Consider the following 15,030-nt stretch of genomic DNA (forward strand, 5'->3'; position numbering starts at 1 on the left):
ATTCAAACCTGTTTGTGATTCCCAAAAAAGGGGGTTCCGGTCGCCCCATCTTGGACCTGAAGCGCCTCAACCGACATATACTCCTCCGTCATTTCTGTATGAGTCTCTTCGTTTGGTAGTGGCGTCAATGGATCAAGGGGAGTTTCTTTTCTCGGTGGACATCAGAGATGCCTTTCTCTACATCTCCATTTTTCCAGCACATCAGCGTTTTCTTCGCTTCGCAGTTCCAGAGGGCCATTTTCAGTTTGTGGCCCTTCCTTTCGGACTAGCCACTGCTCCGAGGGTTTTCACCAAGGTCCTGGCAGCAGTGGTCTCCCTCTTGCGAGCACAGGGTGTATCAGTGACCCCCTACCTGGACAATCTCTTGATCAAGGCTCCAACCAGGGCCCAGAACCAAGAGAGTCTCCACCTCACTCTTCAGACCTTGTCTCGGTTCGGCTGGATGATCAATCAGGACAAGTCCAACCTGACTCCTACCCAGTCTCTAGTCATTCATGGGACTCCAGTTCAACACGACATCCGCCAGGATCCAGCTCATATCGGACAAACGATGGCTCTTTTATCAGGAGTTCAGATTCTCCGGAAACCTGTACCAGTTTCCATTCGATTCTGCATGGAGGTCCTGGGCCGGATGGTGGCGGCCATGGAAGCCGTTCCTTTTGCCCAGTTTCATTATCGACCTCTTCAACTTGCTCTCCTGTCCCGATGGGACAGATCTCCGCTTTCCCTCGATCGCAGGATTGTCCTTCCCACCCCCAGGTCTCGCCATTCCCTTCTATGGTGGCTGCTCTTCTTTGTCTAGGATGATCCTTTTTGCCCCTCACCTGGCAAGTCATCATGATGGATGCCAGTCTCAGCGGTTGGGGAGGAGTCTTCAGGGACCGGACAGTCCAGGGCCTTTGGTTCTCCCGAGAATCCCTTCTCCCCATCAACATCTTGGAAATCAGGGCAATCTATCTTTGCTTGCGCCATTGGGAGCACCTTCTTCGGGACCGCCCTGTTCCTGTCCAGTCGGACAACTCCACAGCTGTGGCGTATATCAATCACCAGGGCGGCACTCGCTGCTCAGCAGCGATGGACGAAGTCTCCAAGATCCTTCTCTGGGCGGAACTCAGAGTTCCATCCATCTCAGCGATTCACATACCGGGTATGGACAATTGGGAGGCGGACTTTCTCAGCCGCTCCTCAGCCGAGCCAGGCGAGGGGTCTCTTCACTCGGAAGTGTTTGCGGAAATCTGCATCTCTGGGGCACTCCAGACGTGGACCTGTTCGCGTCCAGACTCAACCAGAAGGTTCCTCGCTTTGTGGCGAAGTCTTGGGATCCCATGGCTCTAGCCGAGGACGCCCTGGTGATTCCTTGGTTGCACTTTGCCCTGCCCTATCTCCACCCGCCTCTTCCTCTCCTTCCCAGGGTCCTAAGGAAGCTCAAGGTGGAAAACGTCCCTGCCATTCTCGTGGCTCCTGACTGGCCCAGGAGGACGTGGTTCTGCTAGTGGACGATGCACCACTGCACCTTTCACTCCGTCCAGACCTGCTCTCTCAGGGTTCTCTTTGCCACCCCAATTTACAGTCGCTGCATTTGACGGCATGGCGGTTGAGACCGCGGTTCTGAGAGCCAGGGGTTTTTCTAACCAGGTTGTTCGTACTATGATCAGGGCGCGCAAGCCCTCTTCTGCGAAGATTTACCACCGTACTTGGCAGTCTTATTTTTGTTGGTGTGAATCTCACGCCTTTTCCCCCTTACATTCGCTCTCCTGCGACTTTTTTCCTTCCTACAGTTGGGGTTGGAACAACAGTTGGCTCTCAGTTCCCTTAACTGCCAAATTTCGGTTCTTTCCATTCTTTTTCAACATCCCCTGGCGTCCAATCCTCATGTCCAGACCTTTCTTCAAGGTGTGGCTCACGCGGCCCCACCTTACAGATCGCCTACTCCCCCTTGGGATCTAAACTTGGTCCTCAGTACTCTGCAGGGTGCTCCCTTTGAACCTCTTAGGGACGTTCCTCTACATCTACATTCCTGGAAGGTGGCGTTCCTTATTGCGGTCACTTCTATTAGGAGGGTTTCAGAGCTGGCAGCTTTATCCTACCGCTCTCCTTACCTGGTCATCCACCTGGACAAGGTTGTTTTTCGTCCGGTTCCATCTTTTCTACGTAAGGTTGCTTCCGCTTTTCATCTCAATAAGGACATCGTCCTCCCGTCCTGTTGTTCAAAAGAACATTTGCTCCATAAACTTGATGTGGTACGGGCCGTTCGGACCCACCTCTCAGTCACTTCTTCTTTTTGTCAGAGTGACTCCTTCTTTGTACTTATGGAGGGTCGTCGTAAAGGACTACTTGCTTCCAGGTACTCCAAGTACACCATTTCTCGGTGGATCTGGTCTGCTATTTTGGAAGATTACCCCTGTAAGGGTAAGACTCCACCCTTCAGGGTCACCGCTCATTCCACTCGTTCTGTCGGGGCCTTCTGGGCTCTCCGCAACACGGCTTCGGCTCGCAAGTTTGTAAAGCGGCCACCTGGTCATCTTTGCACACTTTTACAAAATTCTACCAGATTCATGCCTTTGCATCTGCTGATGCTAGTCTGGGTCGCAAGGTGTTGCAGGCAGCTGTGGTCCAGCCTTCCACCTAACTTGCTCCTCTTTTACCCACCCTGGGGACTGCTTTGGTACATCCCAATGGAGCCGATAGAGAAAAGGAGATTTTTATGCTTACCATAAAATCTCTTTCTCGGAGGATCCATTGGGGGACAGAGCACCCACCCATTTTACTGGTGTTCCTGGTTTGGTTACCTGTCCGAGGGTGTTTCAATTAATTTTTATTCTGCGGTTCCTCGGACAGTTTCTGTTTCTTTCTTACCTGTCGGTACTCTCCTACTGCTCTGGGACTAAAACTGATTAGCTCAGGTTTCTGTAGGCGGGTATATTCTACTGGGAGGGGCCGACTTTTCTTGTTGCCATAGTGTCAAGCCTCCTAGTGACAGCAGCATATACCCAAGGTCTGTGTCCCCCAATGGATCATCCGAGAAAGAGATTTCACGGAAAGCATAAAAATCTCCTTATTCTATGCACTAGGTCAAACTCTGATTACAATTTTGTTAAATTGTTAACTGCCATTACACAAAATTTTGATATGTCATAGAGAAATGTTCAAAGTTTTGGTTGGTTGAAGTCTGGGTCAGATGCCAGCGATCACTAAAGCAAGCCAGAGAAGTGCACGGTAAGCGCCTTTCTCCCTGGCTCACTGCTCACCCTGCCTCACTTCAGGAGAAAGATTCTGTAGTAAATCTATGAGGCCTGTCTCCTGCATAGAAACAAGGAGAGAAGTACTCAGCTAGGCACTTCTCCCAACTCCTGATCGTTGGGAATCCAAGCACTTGCATGCTGCTAAACTCTTGCCTTCAGAAGTGATGTAAACCTTGGCAGATGCCACTACAGAGGCTCATAGCACAAGTGTGAACAGAAGCCTAAACAGGGTGTGTCTATTGATTTGTACCAGAGTACTTAGCTACTGTATTTCATGGAAAACTTCATACATCTTTATTTTGTTTTCGATTCTGTTTCACATTTGACTTTTTTTTTTTTAAGACATCAGAGACAGAGGAGGAAAACCACCAACATCGCTCACAAAAAAGAAAGAAGAGAAACCATTCAGAGTCAGGGTCTGAGGTCTCATCATCAGGTGATTCAGGTATAGTTTGTACCTATGCGGGGTCCTTTCATGTGGCTTTGGTCACTGTGAGTTATTATTTGCTTTGTCTCTATTTATGCCCAGAACATAGTTCCAGGAAATCCAAGAGACAGAAAAAGAAAAATAAGAAAAAGAGACACAAATCGGTGAGTCTATACAAAAGGCTTCCTCAGAAGATGCTTTGTAGTGTTTTGTAACAGAAGAGAAGTGAACAATGAAACATAGTTTCCTTTTTAGAACAGTCCGGGGAGTGAAGCAGAGAAGGAAAAAGAGAGAAGTAAGAGGGAACGAGATCCAGACAGTGAACATATGAAAGAGAGAATGAAAGACCGAGACCACGATCAAGAGACCTCAGACAGCGGCCCCAGATCACTAAAACAGGGCCTGCAGAAGGAGAAAGTGAGTGTTTTTATGGGCAATACAGAAAGATATCTGCAGTGGAAGTACAAAGAGATAATATGTTACAGTCCTGTATCTTATAAAACAAAATAATGCTTTTAAAATGAATCATCTTTGCAATAGGTCTTGATTAAAAATATATATAACTCATTTGTGTCTACAGCTCCTGTGCAGAACTTTGTGTTCCCATGGTAACAAACCCTGTGTGATCTGATTTTGCATTCATACTCCTTTCCATGTACCTTACTTTATTGTAATATATTTGGTTAGTGAGCAAGACGCAGAGGACAGATGGATAAGATTAAGGCCAGACTGGGACAAAAACAACAATCCTGGAACACAAACCCTGACAGCCCACATACAAATCTCCCACCATATTGCAAAAAAATTGTATTGTGATGTCACAAAAGCCCCAAACAACGCAAGAGCACAACTTAGAGATCTAACTAAAGATCCAGAATTATTATCTCATGGGTACTACAATTATTTTCTATAACAGACAGGTCATCAGAGGTGACAGCACCGCTAGAATCCAATGAATCACAGGTGACCTCTTCTCTGGAAAATTGGAGTCGGTCACCATTTGTCCATGACAACTTCAGAGTTTGTTACTGAAACACCTTTGGCCCCTCACTTATGCACTCATCCTTGGTTTCTTTAGCAACACAAATCATTCATACCCCAGACCTCAAATACATTCATATCCCCAGACCCCTAAATACATTCAAATCTGGGACTCTGCTGTGTCACAATGGCCTCAAGCTCCATGCAGCCAGGGAAGACAACATGTCAGGCACACTTTACAGCCCCTAGTCACTAAGGTTTGGGGAGGAAGCGATGGCTTACAGTACAGCTCAGGCAAGTCAAGGAGCAGCACAGATTACACACTGCAGTCAAGGAGCAGCACAGATTACACACAGTATGCAATCTAAAAAAACAAAACAAAAAGGAAGCAGAGCTTCTCATAAGGCAGTATATTTTGTACACCAAATATATAACTCGCTCACCTTGTCAGGTTGTGTAAAAAGACACAACCAATTCGCAGGCGTGTATAAGGCGCTGCAGCCAAACTGGCCAAACAGTGCAAGGGATCCGTAATAGAAGGGGAAAAAAACAGGATTGACGGCACAATCCACCAGTTCAAAAATGCTAAGTATGATCAAAGTTAAACTTTATACTTTAGCCATATACATAACGTATTTCAGGGTTTTGGAACCCCTTCGTCAGATGAACAGGCGTATATATTGTAATATTTTCTTTTTCTTCTATTTTCGATACACTGCAGACCTGGGCTGTGTTGTCAGTGTGCTGTGTTGTCAGTGTCGCTGTGTGTTTCTGCACTGCTGGTCAAACGATTTAGTCCCAGGATCTGCTTCCTAGTGTCACAGTTAATAGTTTACTGTGCAAGCAGGATGGGCAGCTGACAATATAGTATTCGATCAGGTGGCTAGACAGTAGGTGTGGAAAGTGGGCCAGCCCACAGGACAGGCACCTTCCCATCCTGAATAAGAGTATAAATGTAAGATCAGACTATATTCAGTTTGTTGTCTGTTACCACAGAGGAACATATGTCTATGTAAAAGCTGTAGATACAAAACAACAGGAATACTGAACTAGTTGCAGAGGTGGAGACAACCTTTGGGAATCGCAGATCAGTACTCCAGACCTTATGCTCTCTGAATGTAAAGTGGTTGGTTGGAGATACAGAAGGAATAAGCAGACTTCTAAGGCTGGGTCCACACTGCATTTCTGTGCACTGATCAAAAGGAATCTGTCCTCATTTTCATGCTGCCTGAACTACAAGTCATTGGGCGGTCTCCAGTGCTTTGGCCTGCCCTGCCAGCTTTGATTGATAGATCTATCCCTATACCCAAAATGGTATCTGTATAAATGTTACCATACTAAGGCATCTGGTAACAGATGCCTTAGTATGGTATGGGATCAGTTAAATTTTTTTTTACATAAAACAACCTATAGGCCAGTCTGGTATGTTTAATAATTATGTTTTTTGTTTTTACAGGATCCCATCTCTTGAAATAGCGTAGTCTACTATGCTATTCCACACTTTATTTTTTTACAGTGTACAGACATATACTGGCCAGATGGAGGTCAAAAACTCTTTTGGCCTTTGTAGTTGGTTAACCCCAAAGGAAATATTAAAGGGGTACTCCATTCCCAGACATCTTATCTCCTATGCTGCCACTGGGACCAACTGCAATCTCCGTACAGCACCCGGCTTTCTAAACAGTATGTTTAGAATGCTGGGATTTTGTGGACGGAGACGTGATGTCACGCTCCCTTCCCATAGACATGAATGGAGGGGCTGCGGAAACCCAGCATTCTAAACATACTGTTTAGAATGCTGGGTGTGGCACAGGTGCTGCACAGAGATCGTGGGAGGTCCCAGTGGCAGGACCCCTGCGATCATACATCTTCATACAAAAATTCATATGATTTTGTTGTACTTTGGTTATTGTCAGCCCAGTTCAGATAATTTTCAGTCTAATTATCTAGATGGTAAAACAGAATTGTTCCAGGAATTGTTAGGTGGTATCTACACAGAGCAATTTTCAAACAAACCTTTAGTAATGTTTTGCATTTCATTTTCATATGCTGCTATTTCTTAGCACATGTTCAATTTGAAGCAGCATATGTAGCTGTACATTCTGTTCATTAGGGGTGATGTACTGTGCAAAAGAAAAAAAACAGTAGGAGACGTATTAAACTCTAAATGTAGGCACAAATTGGACCTTTGTGTGCAGTGTTATGTGACTACTGATGTAGAGTCACTGGCAATCCAAAAGAATGTAAAGCACTGGCTGAAAAAGTAAGCAATTCACTATGATGGTAGTAAAATATAATAGACATGGTGGATGACAGGCTAGTTGCGAAGACTGAAGGTTAAAAATTCCACCTGTAAAGAAAAGACTATGCTATCCGTTGTGTTATTGATCATGTTCTGCCAAAAAGGAATCATGGATACATTGAGTTAGATTGGTTTAGCCATCATAATGTGTTGTTACATGACAGTATAAGAATCCCAGACAAAAGGTTTTAACACAGTATAGAGGTATTTTATAGAGATCACCCACCTGGTCCTGGTATAGACATAGGCCGACATTTATCAATGAGTTTACACCTTTTTTTCTCCGTACAAAAGGCGCTATTTTGCACACTGTGTGTTATTTTGCGCCTTTTGGTGGCTGAATATTTTAGTCATTCCAGATGTTTTGGAGTAGCAGTACACGCTTTTCAATTCAGCGTATGCCGTATACAGAAATTTATGAACTGCCACTGAAAAGTGTCTAAAACTACACCATCACAGACCTGGCGTAGCTTTTTGGTGTATGTGAAGAGAGAAATTTCAGAAAATGTTTACCTGCACAAAATTTATCATATGCTCTGTGACCATTTAATACATTTGGTGCTCCTACACATTACAGCACACACAAAAAGGGTGTAAAAAAAATGCTTCGCTTACACCTACAATGATAAATGTGGGCCAGAGAACAGAGAACATGTTTTCAAACAGGAGTATCACTGATCCATCAGACAACCTCTATGCATTTACATCAGAATTCTGTCCTAAAAGTCTTGTGCAGAACAAGCACTCGTAACCACTAGACCACAAAATGGGCTAAGTATTTAGGGTGTTTTTCAGTAATAATTTATTATCTATTATCTCTCATCCATCTCCTGGATAGGTAGTAGCTGCTAGCTGTCTGTGTACCCCCCCCCCCATGATCACCAGAACGGGGTTACCTTGTTTGATTCATGTGGCAGTAAAGCACACTGTGCTGTTGCCCCAGAGTCTATTGGACTAACAGAGAGGCACAACTATCTTAAACCGTCTTGAAAACTATAAATGAACAGTAGCATGTATGCTGGACACCTCTCCAGTGGATAAATAATGTGTTATTACCAGAATACTCAATATTTCTCCTTTCAATCCAGACCTTTTCTGCTATATTTTAGGTCAAGTGTTATCTCGTCCAAATACTTCTGTCCCTTTTGACATCCGTCTAACAGTCAGTATGTCACAGTAATTGTAGACACCTAGATTGAAAGCATGACTCAGTTCTTCATGACAGTAGTTTAATTAACCACGTATGGCTCTGTTCACACTGCATTTTGGACATGAATTCAATGTGTATGTTTGAAGGGTGACACCAGAGATATACACTGGACATGAACAACAGTATTCTTATAACTAAAAGGTGTAGTTTTTGCTTAAAAAGTACCTGTCGCCAAATAAACTGTTCTAAACTCAGGCTATGTTCCCTAACTACTCCTAACATCCCTCCTGCCATTAAAAAAACAATTTCAGAGCTTTAAAAAGCTGTGTATCCTACCTTTCTTCTTACTCACATAGTGCAACTTCCCAGCAGGAGAAAGTGGGTGTTTCCCAGCAGGCATGACATCATGACATGGCATGACATTGTTGCAGCATTGTGATGAATAGAAGACCTCAGGCTCTGTGCAGCTTTCAGTCTGTGTTGCTATCAGTGAGGCTCTAAGCCTGTGCAGCTTTCTGTGAGAATCTGTGGAGCTTTCACTTTCTGTGCAGCTGACAATCAAGCTCAGTGCAGAGAAACACTCCCTAAGTCGGGAGGAGACCAAACTTACTGTATTAATTGTACAGGGAACAGAACAGAGCCACCTAGCGGCCATTTTTTATATTACATTTTAAACATATTTATGTTGATAATTTTAAAAGCAAGTAAGTGGGAAAGTGTCTGCTAATTACACAAGGAACACTATATTAAAAGTTTTATTTGGTGACAGGTACTCTTTAAAGAGAGCTCTAAAGGGGCACATGGCATAAAAAATGCAATTCTCCATTGGGAGAAAAAATGCTAAGTAGTTCTCCTCTAGAAGGACGAGAACTCTTTCACCACCTGTCTCCAGAATGAAAAGTTATGAGGAACACGGACCCCAAAATAATTGTCTATAGATGGGAAACTGTTCCTTTTAGATAAGATTGTGGCTTGACTAATAATCCCCACTCATGTTTCAAGGCTTTTAACCCCTTAAGGACTCAGGGTTTTTCCGTTTTTGCACTTTCGTTTTTTCCTCCTTACCTTTTAAAAATCATAACCCTTTCAATTTTCCACCTAAAAATCCATATTATGGCTTATTTTTTGCGTCGCCAATTCTACTTTGCAGTGACATTAGTCATTTTACCCAAAAATGCATGGCGAAACGGAAAAAAAAATCATTGTGCGACAAAATCGAAAAAAAAACGCCATTTTGTAACTTTTGGGGGCTTTCGTTTCTACGCAGTGCATATTTCGGTAAAAATTACACCTTATAATTATTCTGTAGGTCCATACGGTTAAAATGATACCCTACTTATATAGGTTTGATTTTGTCGCACTTCTGGAAAAAATCATAACTACATGCAGGAAAATTTATACGTTTAAAAATGTCATCTTCTGACCCCTATAACTTTTTTATTTTTCCATGTATGGGGTGGTATGAGGACTCATTTTTTGCGCCGTGATCTGAAGTTTTTATCGGTATGATTTTTGTTTTGATCGGACTTTTTGATCACTTTTTATTCATTTTTTAATGATATAAAAAGTGACCAAAATACGCTTTTTTGGACTTTGGAATTTTTTTGCACGTACGCCATTGACCGTACGGCTTAATTAATGATATATTTTTATAGTTCGGACATTTACGCACGCGGCGATACCACATATGTTTATTTTTTATTTTTTTTACACTGTTTTATTTTTTTTATGGGAAAAGGGGGGTGATTCAAACTTTTATTAGGGAAGGGGTTAAATGACCTTTATTAACACTTTTTTTTTACATTTTTTTTGCAGTGTTATAGGTCCCATAGGGACCTATAACACTGCACACACTGATCTCTAATGCTGATCACTGGCGTGCATTAACACGCCTGTGATCAGCATTATCGGCGCTTGACTGCTCCTGCCTGGATCTCAGGCACGGAGCAGTCATTCGTCGATCGGACACCGGGGAGGCAGGTAAGAGCCCTCCCGGTGTCCGATCAGCTGTTCGGGACGCCGCGATTTCACCGCGGCGGTCCCGAACAGCCCGACTGAGCAGCCGGGTCACTTTCACTTTCACTTTAGAAGCGGCGGTCAGCTTTGACCGCCGCTTCTAAAGGGTTAATACCGCACATCGCCGCGATCGGCGATGTGTGGTATTGGCCGCGGGTCCCGGCCGTTGATTAGCGCCGGGACCCACGCGATATGATGCGGGATCGCGGCGCGATCCCGCTTCATATCGCGGGAGCCGGCGCAGGACGTAAATATACGTCCTGCGTCGTTAAGGAGTTAAAAGGGCTTAGCACTGCCTCCAATAGGTGGCACCAGAGAGCTGTTACTTCTGGAGGAGAGCAACTTTGCATATTGTATTCCTATATAATCGACATTTACTAAAATACGGTGTGGTATATGTTTAATACCCTTGTTTAGCTATTAAAGTCTTTGGGCATATTGGTGTACATCATATTGAGGATGATGGCAGCAAAATGAAACAAGGGTGCACAACAATTGATATGTTTCAGTCAGATAAGAATTCTGCTGTATTGAGCCCTGATTCTCCATAACAATGATTCACCACCTGTTAGTGCAAAATAGCCGACAGCCACAAGAGAAGAGGTAACGGGGGGACCAAAGGCACAATTGTATTATATAGAAGAGAGGGTGTATATATGTGTATACTGTATATAGATTGTTAGGACCTGTCATATACCTGCAGTGGACTTGTTTGGTGCCTCCTCATACATGCTTCTTTTTTTGTCCCTTCTGCTCTGTTTGTCTGCGTCGCAGTCATGTGTCCGGTTATTTAATGTGGCCCATCTTTCTGTTCTTCATTGCTGTCTATGTTTCAGACAGGCTGGGACACATCAGAGAGCGAGCTCAGTGAAGGAGAACTGGAGAAGAGGCGGCGATGTCTACTCCAGCAGCTGGATGATGATCAGTAGATAGATTTGGCTTCCCACACTGGAGCACTACTTACAATCATGCGTTTTAATAGTTTGGGCTAACAGGTTTGGTTCTATAGAAGTGTGCACTGGATGTCTGGTATTAGTTCAGAATAGAAGCCGGGTCCTGGTCCTTGGCCACCTATCTAAGGTTTTATTTGTAACATAAGAGCTGAAATTTAATTTTCATAGGCAGCATCACAGTTTATCATTTGTACTAGTTTTTAGACCATAGAAGAATTGTACTTTTTGTTTGTTTGTTTTTTTAAGAAAATGCAGACTCTTTAAAGGGGTACACCACTGCTACAGCATTCGGAACATTGTGTTATGAACGCTGGATGCAGGCTGTGGGGGTTGTGGCGTCATGGCCACACCCCCTCAATGCAAGTCTATGGGAGGGGGCGTGGCGACTGCCACGCCCCCTCCCATAGACTTGCATTGAGGGGGCGTGGCATGACATCACGACCCCCGCAGCCCCACCCAGTGTTCAGAACACAATGTTCCGAACGCTGGGGCAGTGGAGTACCCCTTTAAGGCCAGACACCTCTCTAATTCTGTTCTACGAAACATCAGCAAATGTGAAGCTTGTACACAACTAGTCAGTGTCACTGTACAGTCCCTGATAAGGTCCAGGATTACAAGATGTTGTATACTGGAAGATGTTTATTAAAAAAGCCAAAGAAATCTGATTCTCATGGCAGCGTTTTATTATATATAGCAGTAAGAATGAACAATGTATCTCCACCTCCGTCTGCCTGTACTGCAGAAGAACAAAAAGTGACTTGGCTTTGAGAAGAATTAGAACACTTGGTTCATTCCTGCTCCATGACAGTCCAGGTCAGCTAACATGGGTGTTTATACTTTTACTATATTAGGGTATGTTCACACTACAGAATTTCCAAGCAGAATTACGCTGCATGAATCCAACACTAATGTGAATGGGTTTCCCATTTACCCATAGACATGGCAGATTTCCAGATCTGCCAAAAGAATGGACATGTTCATTCTTTTAGCAGAATTCCACATGAACTGCATTGCTGTCAATGGTGACGGTGCAGGTATGTGTGGCCCTAGCACTGATGGATTTTAGACACGACCACTGCAAACAGAATCACCGCCAAAATATCTACAGGCAGAGATTCCATAGTGTGAACGTAGCCTTAGATGTTATGAAGCTGTAGTAGGAATACAGTGCAGACAGGCGCAGCTATAACTGAAAGCTATGCTGCTACACATAAGGCCCTGCAGGTAAGGGGGTCCAATGAAATCCTCTTAGCTGTCTATACCTTCACATTTAAGGGACACAGCTAAGGCTTCTTTCACACTAGTAAAGCTGTTCCGTTCCAAACAGACATTAATTACTCTTTTTTTTTTTTTCTACTTTGGCTGCCATTAACATCTGTTAATGTAACGGAGCATAACGGTAGTCATAACAGGAAAAGAGGAGCCCATTCACTTGAATGGGATTCCTCTAAAGTCCATTATAAGTCCTGTTATTGCGGCCGAAGATAGTTAGAGAAAAAGACGTGTTATGCACAAATTTTTCTCCCGCTATCTTCCGGATGTCACCTACCAGACAAAAACATCACCAACCGGAGAAACTGCAAACGTTGCATACAGACATATATATATATATATATATATATATATATATATATATATATATACAGTGACCCCCCGACCTACTATGGCCCCCGACATACGATCATTTCAAGATACGATGGCCTCTCAGAGGCCATCGCATGTTGAAGGCAGCATCAACATACGATGCTTTTGTATGTCGGGGCCATCGCATAAACGGCTATCCGGCGGCGCAGACTGCTTCAGCTGCCACCGGATAGCCGTTTACGGAGCCCCGTGTGGTCCGCTGACGATCACTCACCTGTCCTCGGGGCTCCGGCGCATCCTCTTCGGGATCCCTGCATCGTCGGCGCTCTCCTCCAACATTATCACATCGCTGCGCACGCCGTCCCGTCATCCAATAGGAGCGGCGTGCGTAACGACGTGATGGAGAGCGAGGATGCCGGGGAAGCAGCAACCACGTGAGATGATACCTGATACTGGGGAGCTGTGGTGGTCATGTCCACTTGACAATGGTCCGATGCTGGAACAGGACTGTCTGACATACTAGCTGATATATGCATATTAACATACTTACTTGTGACATCATGGCAAGAGGGAACCGATAGATGCTTGTTAGGCATTAAATAGTACTATCCCCAGTCCCAGCTATTAAGAGGCAAAAAATCAAACAGTTAACTGATATGCCAAAAACATGACAATATGGCAGACCCTTGGTGGCAACGATCTTGTGCCACCACAATGCCTGTCGCCCAAATTCCTTACCAGAAGACTACCGGACTGTACAGCCAGCCATACCCCAAACTGCCAACATTCTGTCACAAATGGTCTGAGTGACAACCCGCTGCAGGTGACAGGTCCCTTTGGCACCATCGTGCCTGTAGATTGTCAGGTCTTGTGTGACCATTGAGCCCATTTACTTGACTGGTCTTTGTATAACTATCGTGCCTGTATGCATGACAGGTGTTTGCATAACCATCGTGCCTGTAGATATGACAGGTCCCTGCATGACTACCGTGCCTGTAACTTGACAGGTCTTTACTTACCTTTGTGCCTGTAGACGTGACGGGTATTTGTACACCTATCTTGCCTGTGAACGTGACAAGTCTTACTCAACCCTCGTGTCAGTAGACATGATGAGTCTTAGAGTAACCATTGTGTCTGTAGATGTGACAGGTATTGCGGTATTGCGTGACCATCATGCCTGTAAATGTGGCAGGTCTTTTTTTTTCTTCTCACTTATGTGTCATTAAATTATGACTTCATAACCTGTGTCAGGAACGATAACTACTCAGTGCATTCTCCTGCAGACGTGACAGACATGACTGGCATACACCCACCTATGTGTCATGATGTTGTTCCTCTGAAGATGTGTCAGTATCAACTGCGCAGTGCATCCCCTTGCTGACGTGTCAGGTATACTGCCACCTATGTGTTGTGATGTTGTTGCTCTGAAGGTATGTCAGTAATAACAGCTACGTAGTGCATCCCCCTGCAGACGTGGCAGGTATGACGGGTATACAACCACCTATGTCTCATGATGTTGTTGCTCTGAAGACGTGTCAGTAACAACAATTATGCAGTACATCCCCCTGCATACGTAGAAGGTATGATGGGTATACAACCACCTATGTGTCGTGATGTTGCTCTGGGGACGTGCCAGTAACAAGAACTACGTAGTTCATCCTCCTGCAGACTTGACAGGTATACAACCACCTATGTGTCGTGATGTTGTTGCTCTGAAGACGTATCAGTAAAAAGAACAACGCAGTGCCACCCTCTGCAGACGTGGCAGGTATGACGGGTATACACCACTTATGTGACGGGATATTATTATGCAGAAGACGTGTCTGCGACTATAACTTAAGTGCATGCCTAACTGCTATAAGCGCATGCAGACTAAGTGCTACAACCGAATGCACAGAAAAACTATAACCGTATGTTCCCCAAACTGCACTGCATGCAACAAATGCCAAACCGTATGCACCAAAAAGCTAATGCTGAATGAACATGCACAGACTAATCTTATGCTATATGTACCGAGCATGCTGTAGCACCATGTGCTAAATGACTACTATCACATTTAAACATGCTAACTGTATGCACCTAAATACTACTATAGTATACATAGAACAAGGTTATGACGTATATAGCCAACATATGCACAGACTATTCCATATACGAAATTACAGAATGCTATGACCTTATGTACTGAATGAATAATGTAACATACTAAATGCTACAAGCTTGAGCAGCAACTCAGCACTTTGAACTTATGCTAGGTATGTATGGACGCAATGAACATGACCTGTTGTGAAGCTACGCACTTTTGCACAAAGTAAACTATGAACCAAATGCATGAATAACTATGACCATGCATAAATGCAAAGACTTAGTGCCTA

The 15,030-nt window shown here is 44.2% G+C and overlaps 1 protein-coding gene across 8 annotated transcripts in view; it reads left to right on the top strand.

Annotated features, from left to right (window-relative positions):
• Positions 1 to 11,383, top strand: part of PRPF40B (pre-mRNA processing factor 40 homolog B) — a 97,408-nt gene extending 86,025 nt beyond the window's left edge. For 5 of the 8 annotated variants that reach the window (XM_056562125.1, XM_056562127.1, XM_056562128.1 and 2 more), the window contains 4 exons: positions 3,585 to 3,687; positions 3,772 to 3,833; positions 3,925 to 4,086; positions 10,955 to 11,383. In XM_056562125.1, the coding sequence (XP_056418100.1) occupies positions 3,585 to 3,687; positions 3,772 to 3,833; positions 3,925 to 4,086; positions 10,955 to 11,047 (420 nt within the window). In that variant the 3' untranslated portion in view covers positions 11,048 to 11,383. Of the gene's footprint in view, positions 1 to 3,584; positions 3,688 to 3,771; positions 3,834 to 3,912; positions 4,087 to 10,954 lie in introns of those variants that run through there. The other 3 variants (XM_056562126.1, XM_056562129.1, XM_056562130.1) reach the window with 3 other exon arrangements.
• Positions 11,384 to 15,030: the final 3,647 nt, after the last annotated feature.

This window comes from Hyla sarda, chromosome 2, assembly GCF_029499605.1.
Source record: "Hyla sarda isolate aHylSar1 chromosome 2, aHylSar1.hap1, whole genome shotgun sequence".
Lineage (NCBI taxonomy): Eukaryota > Metazoa > Chordata > Amphibia > Anura > Hylidae > Hyla > Hyla sarda.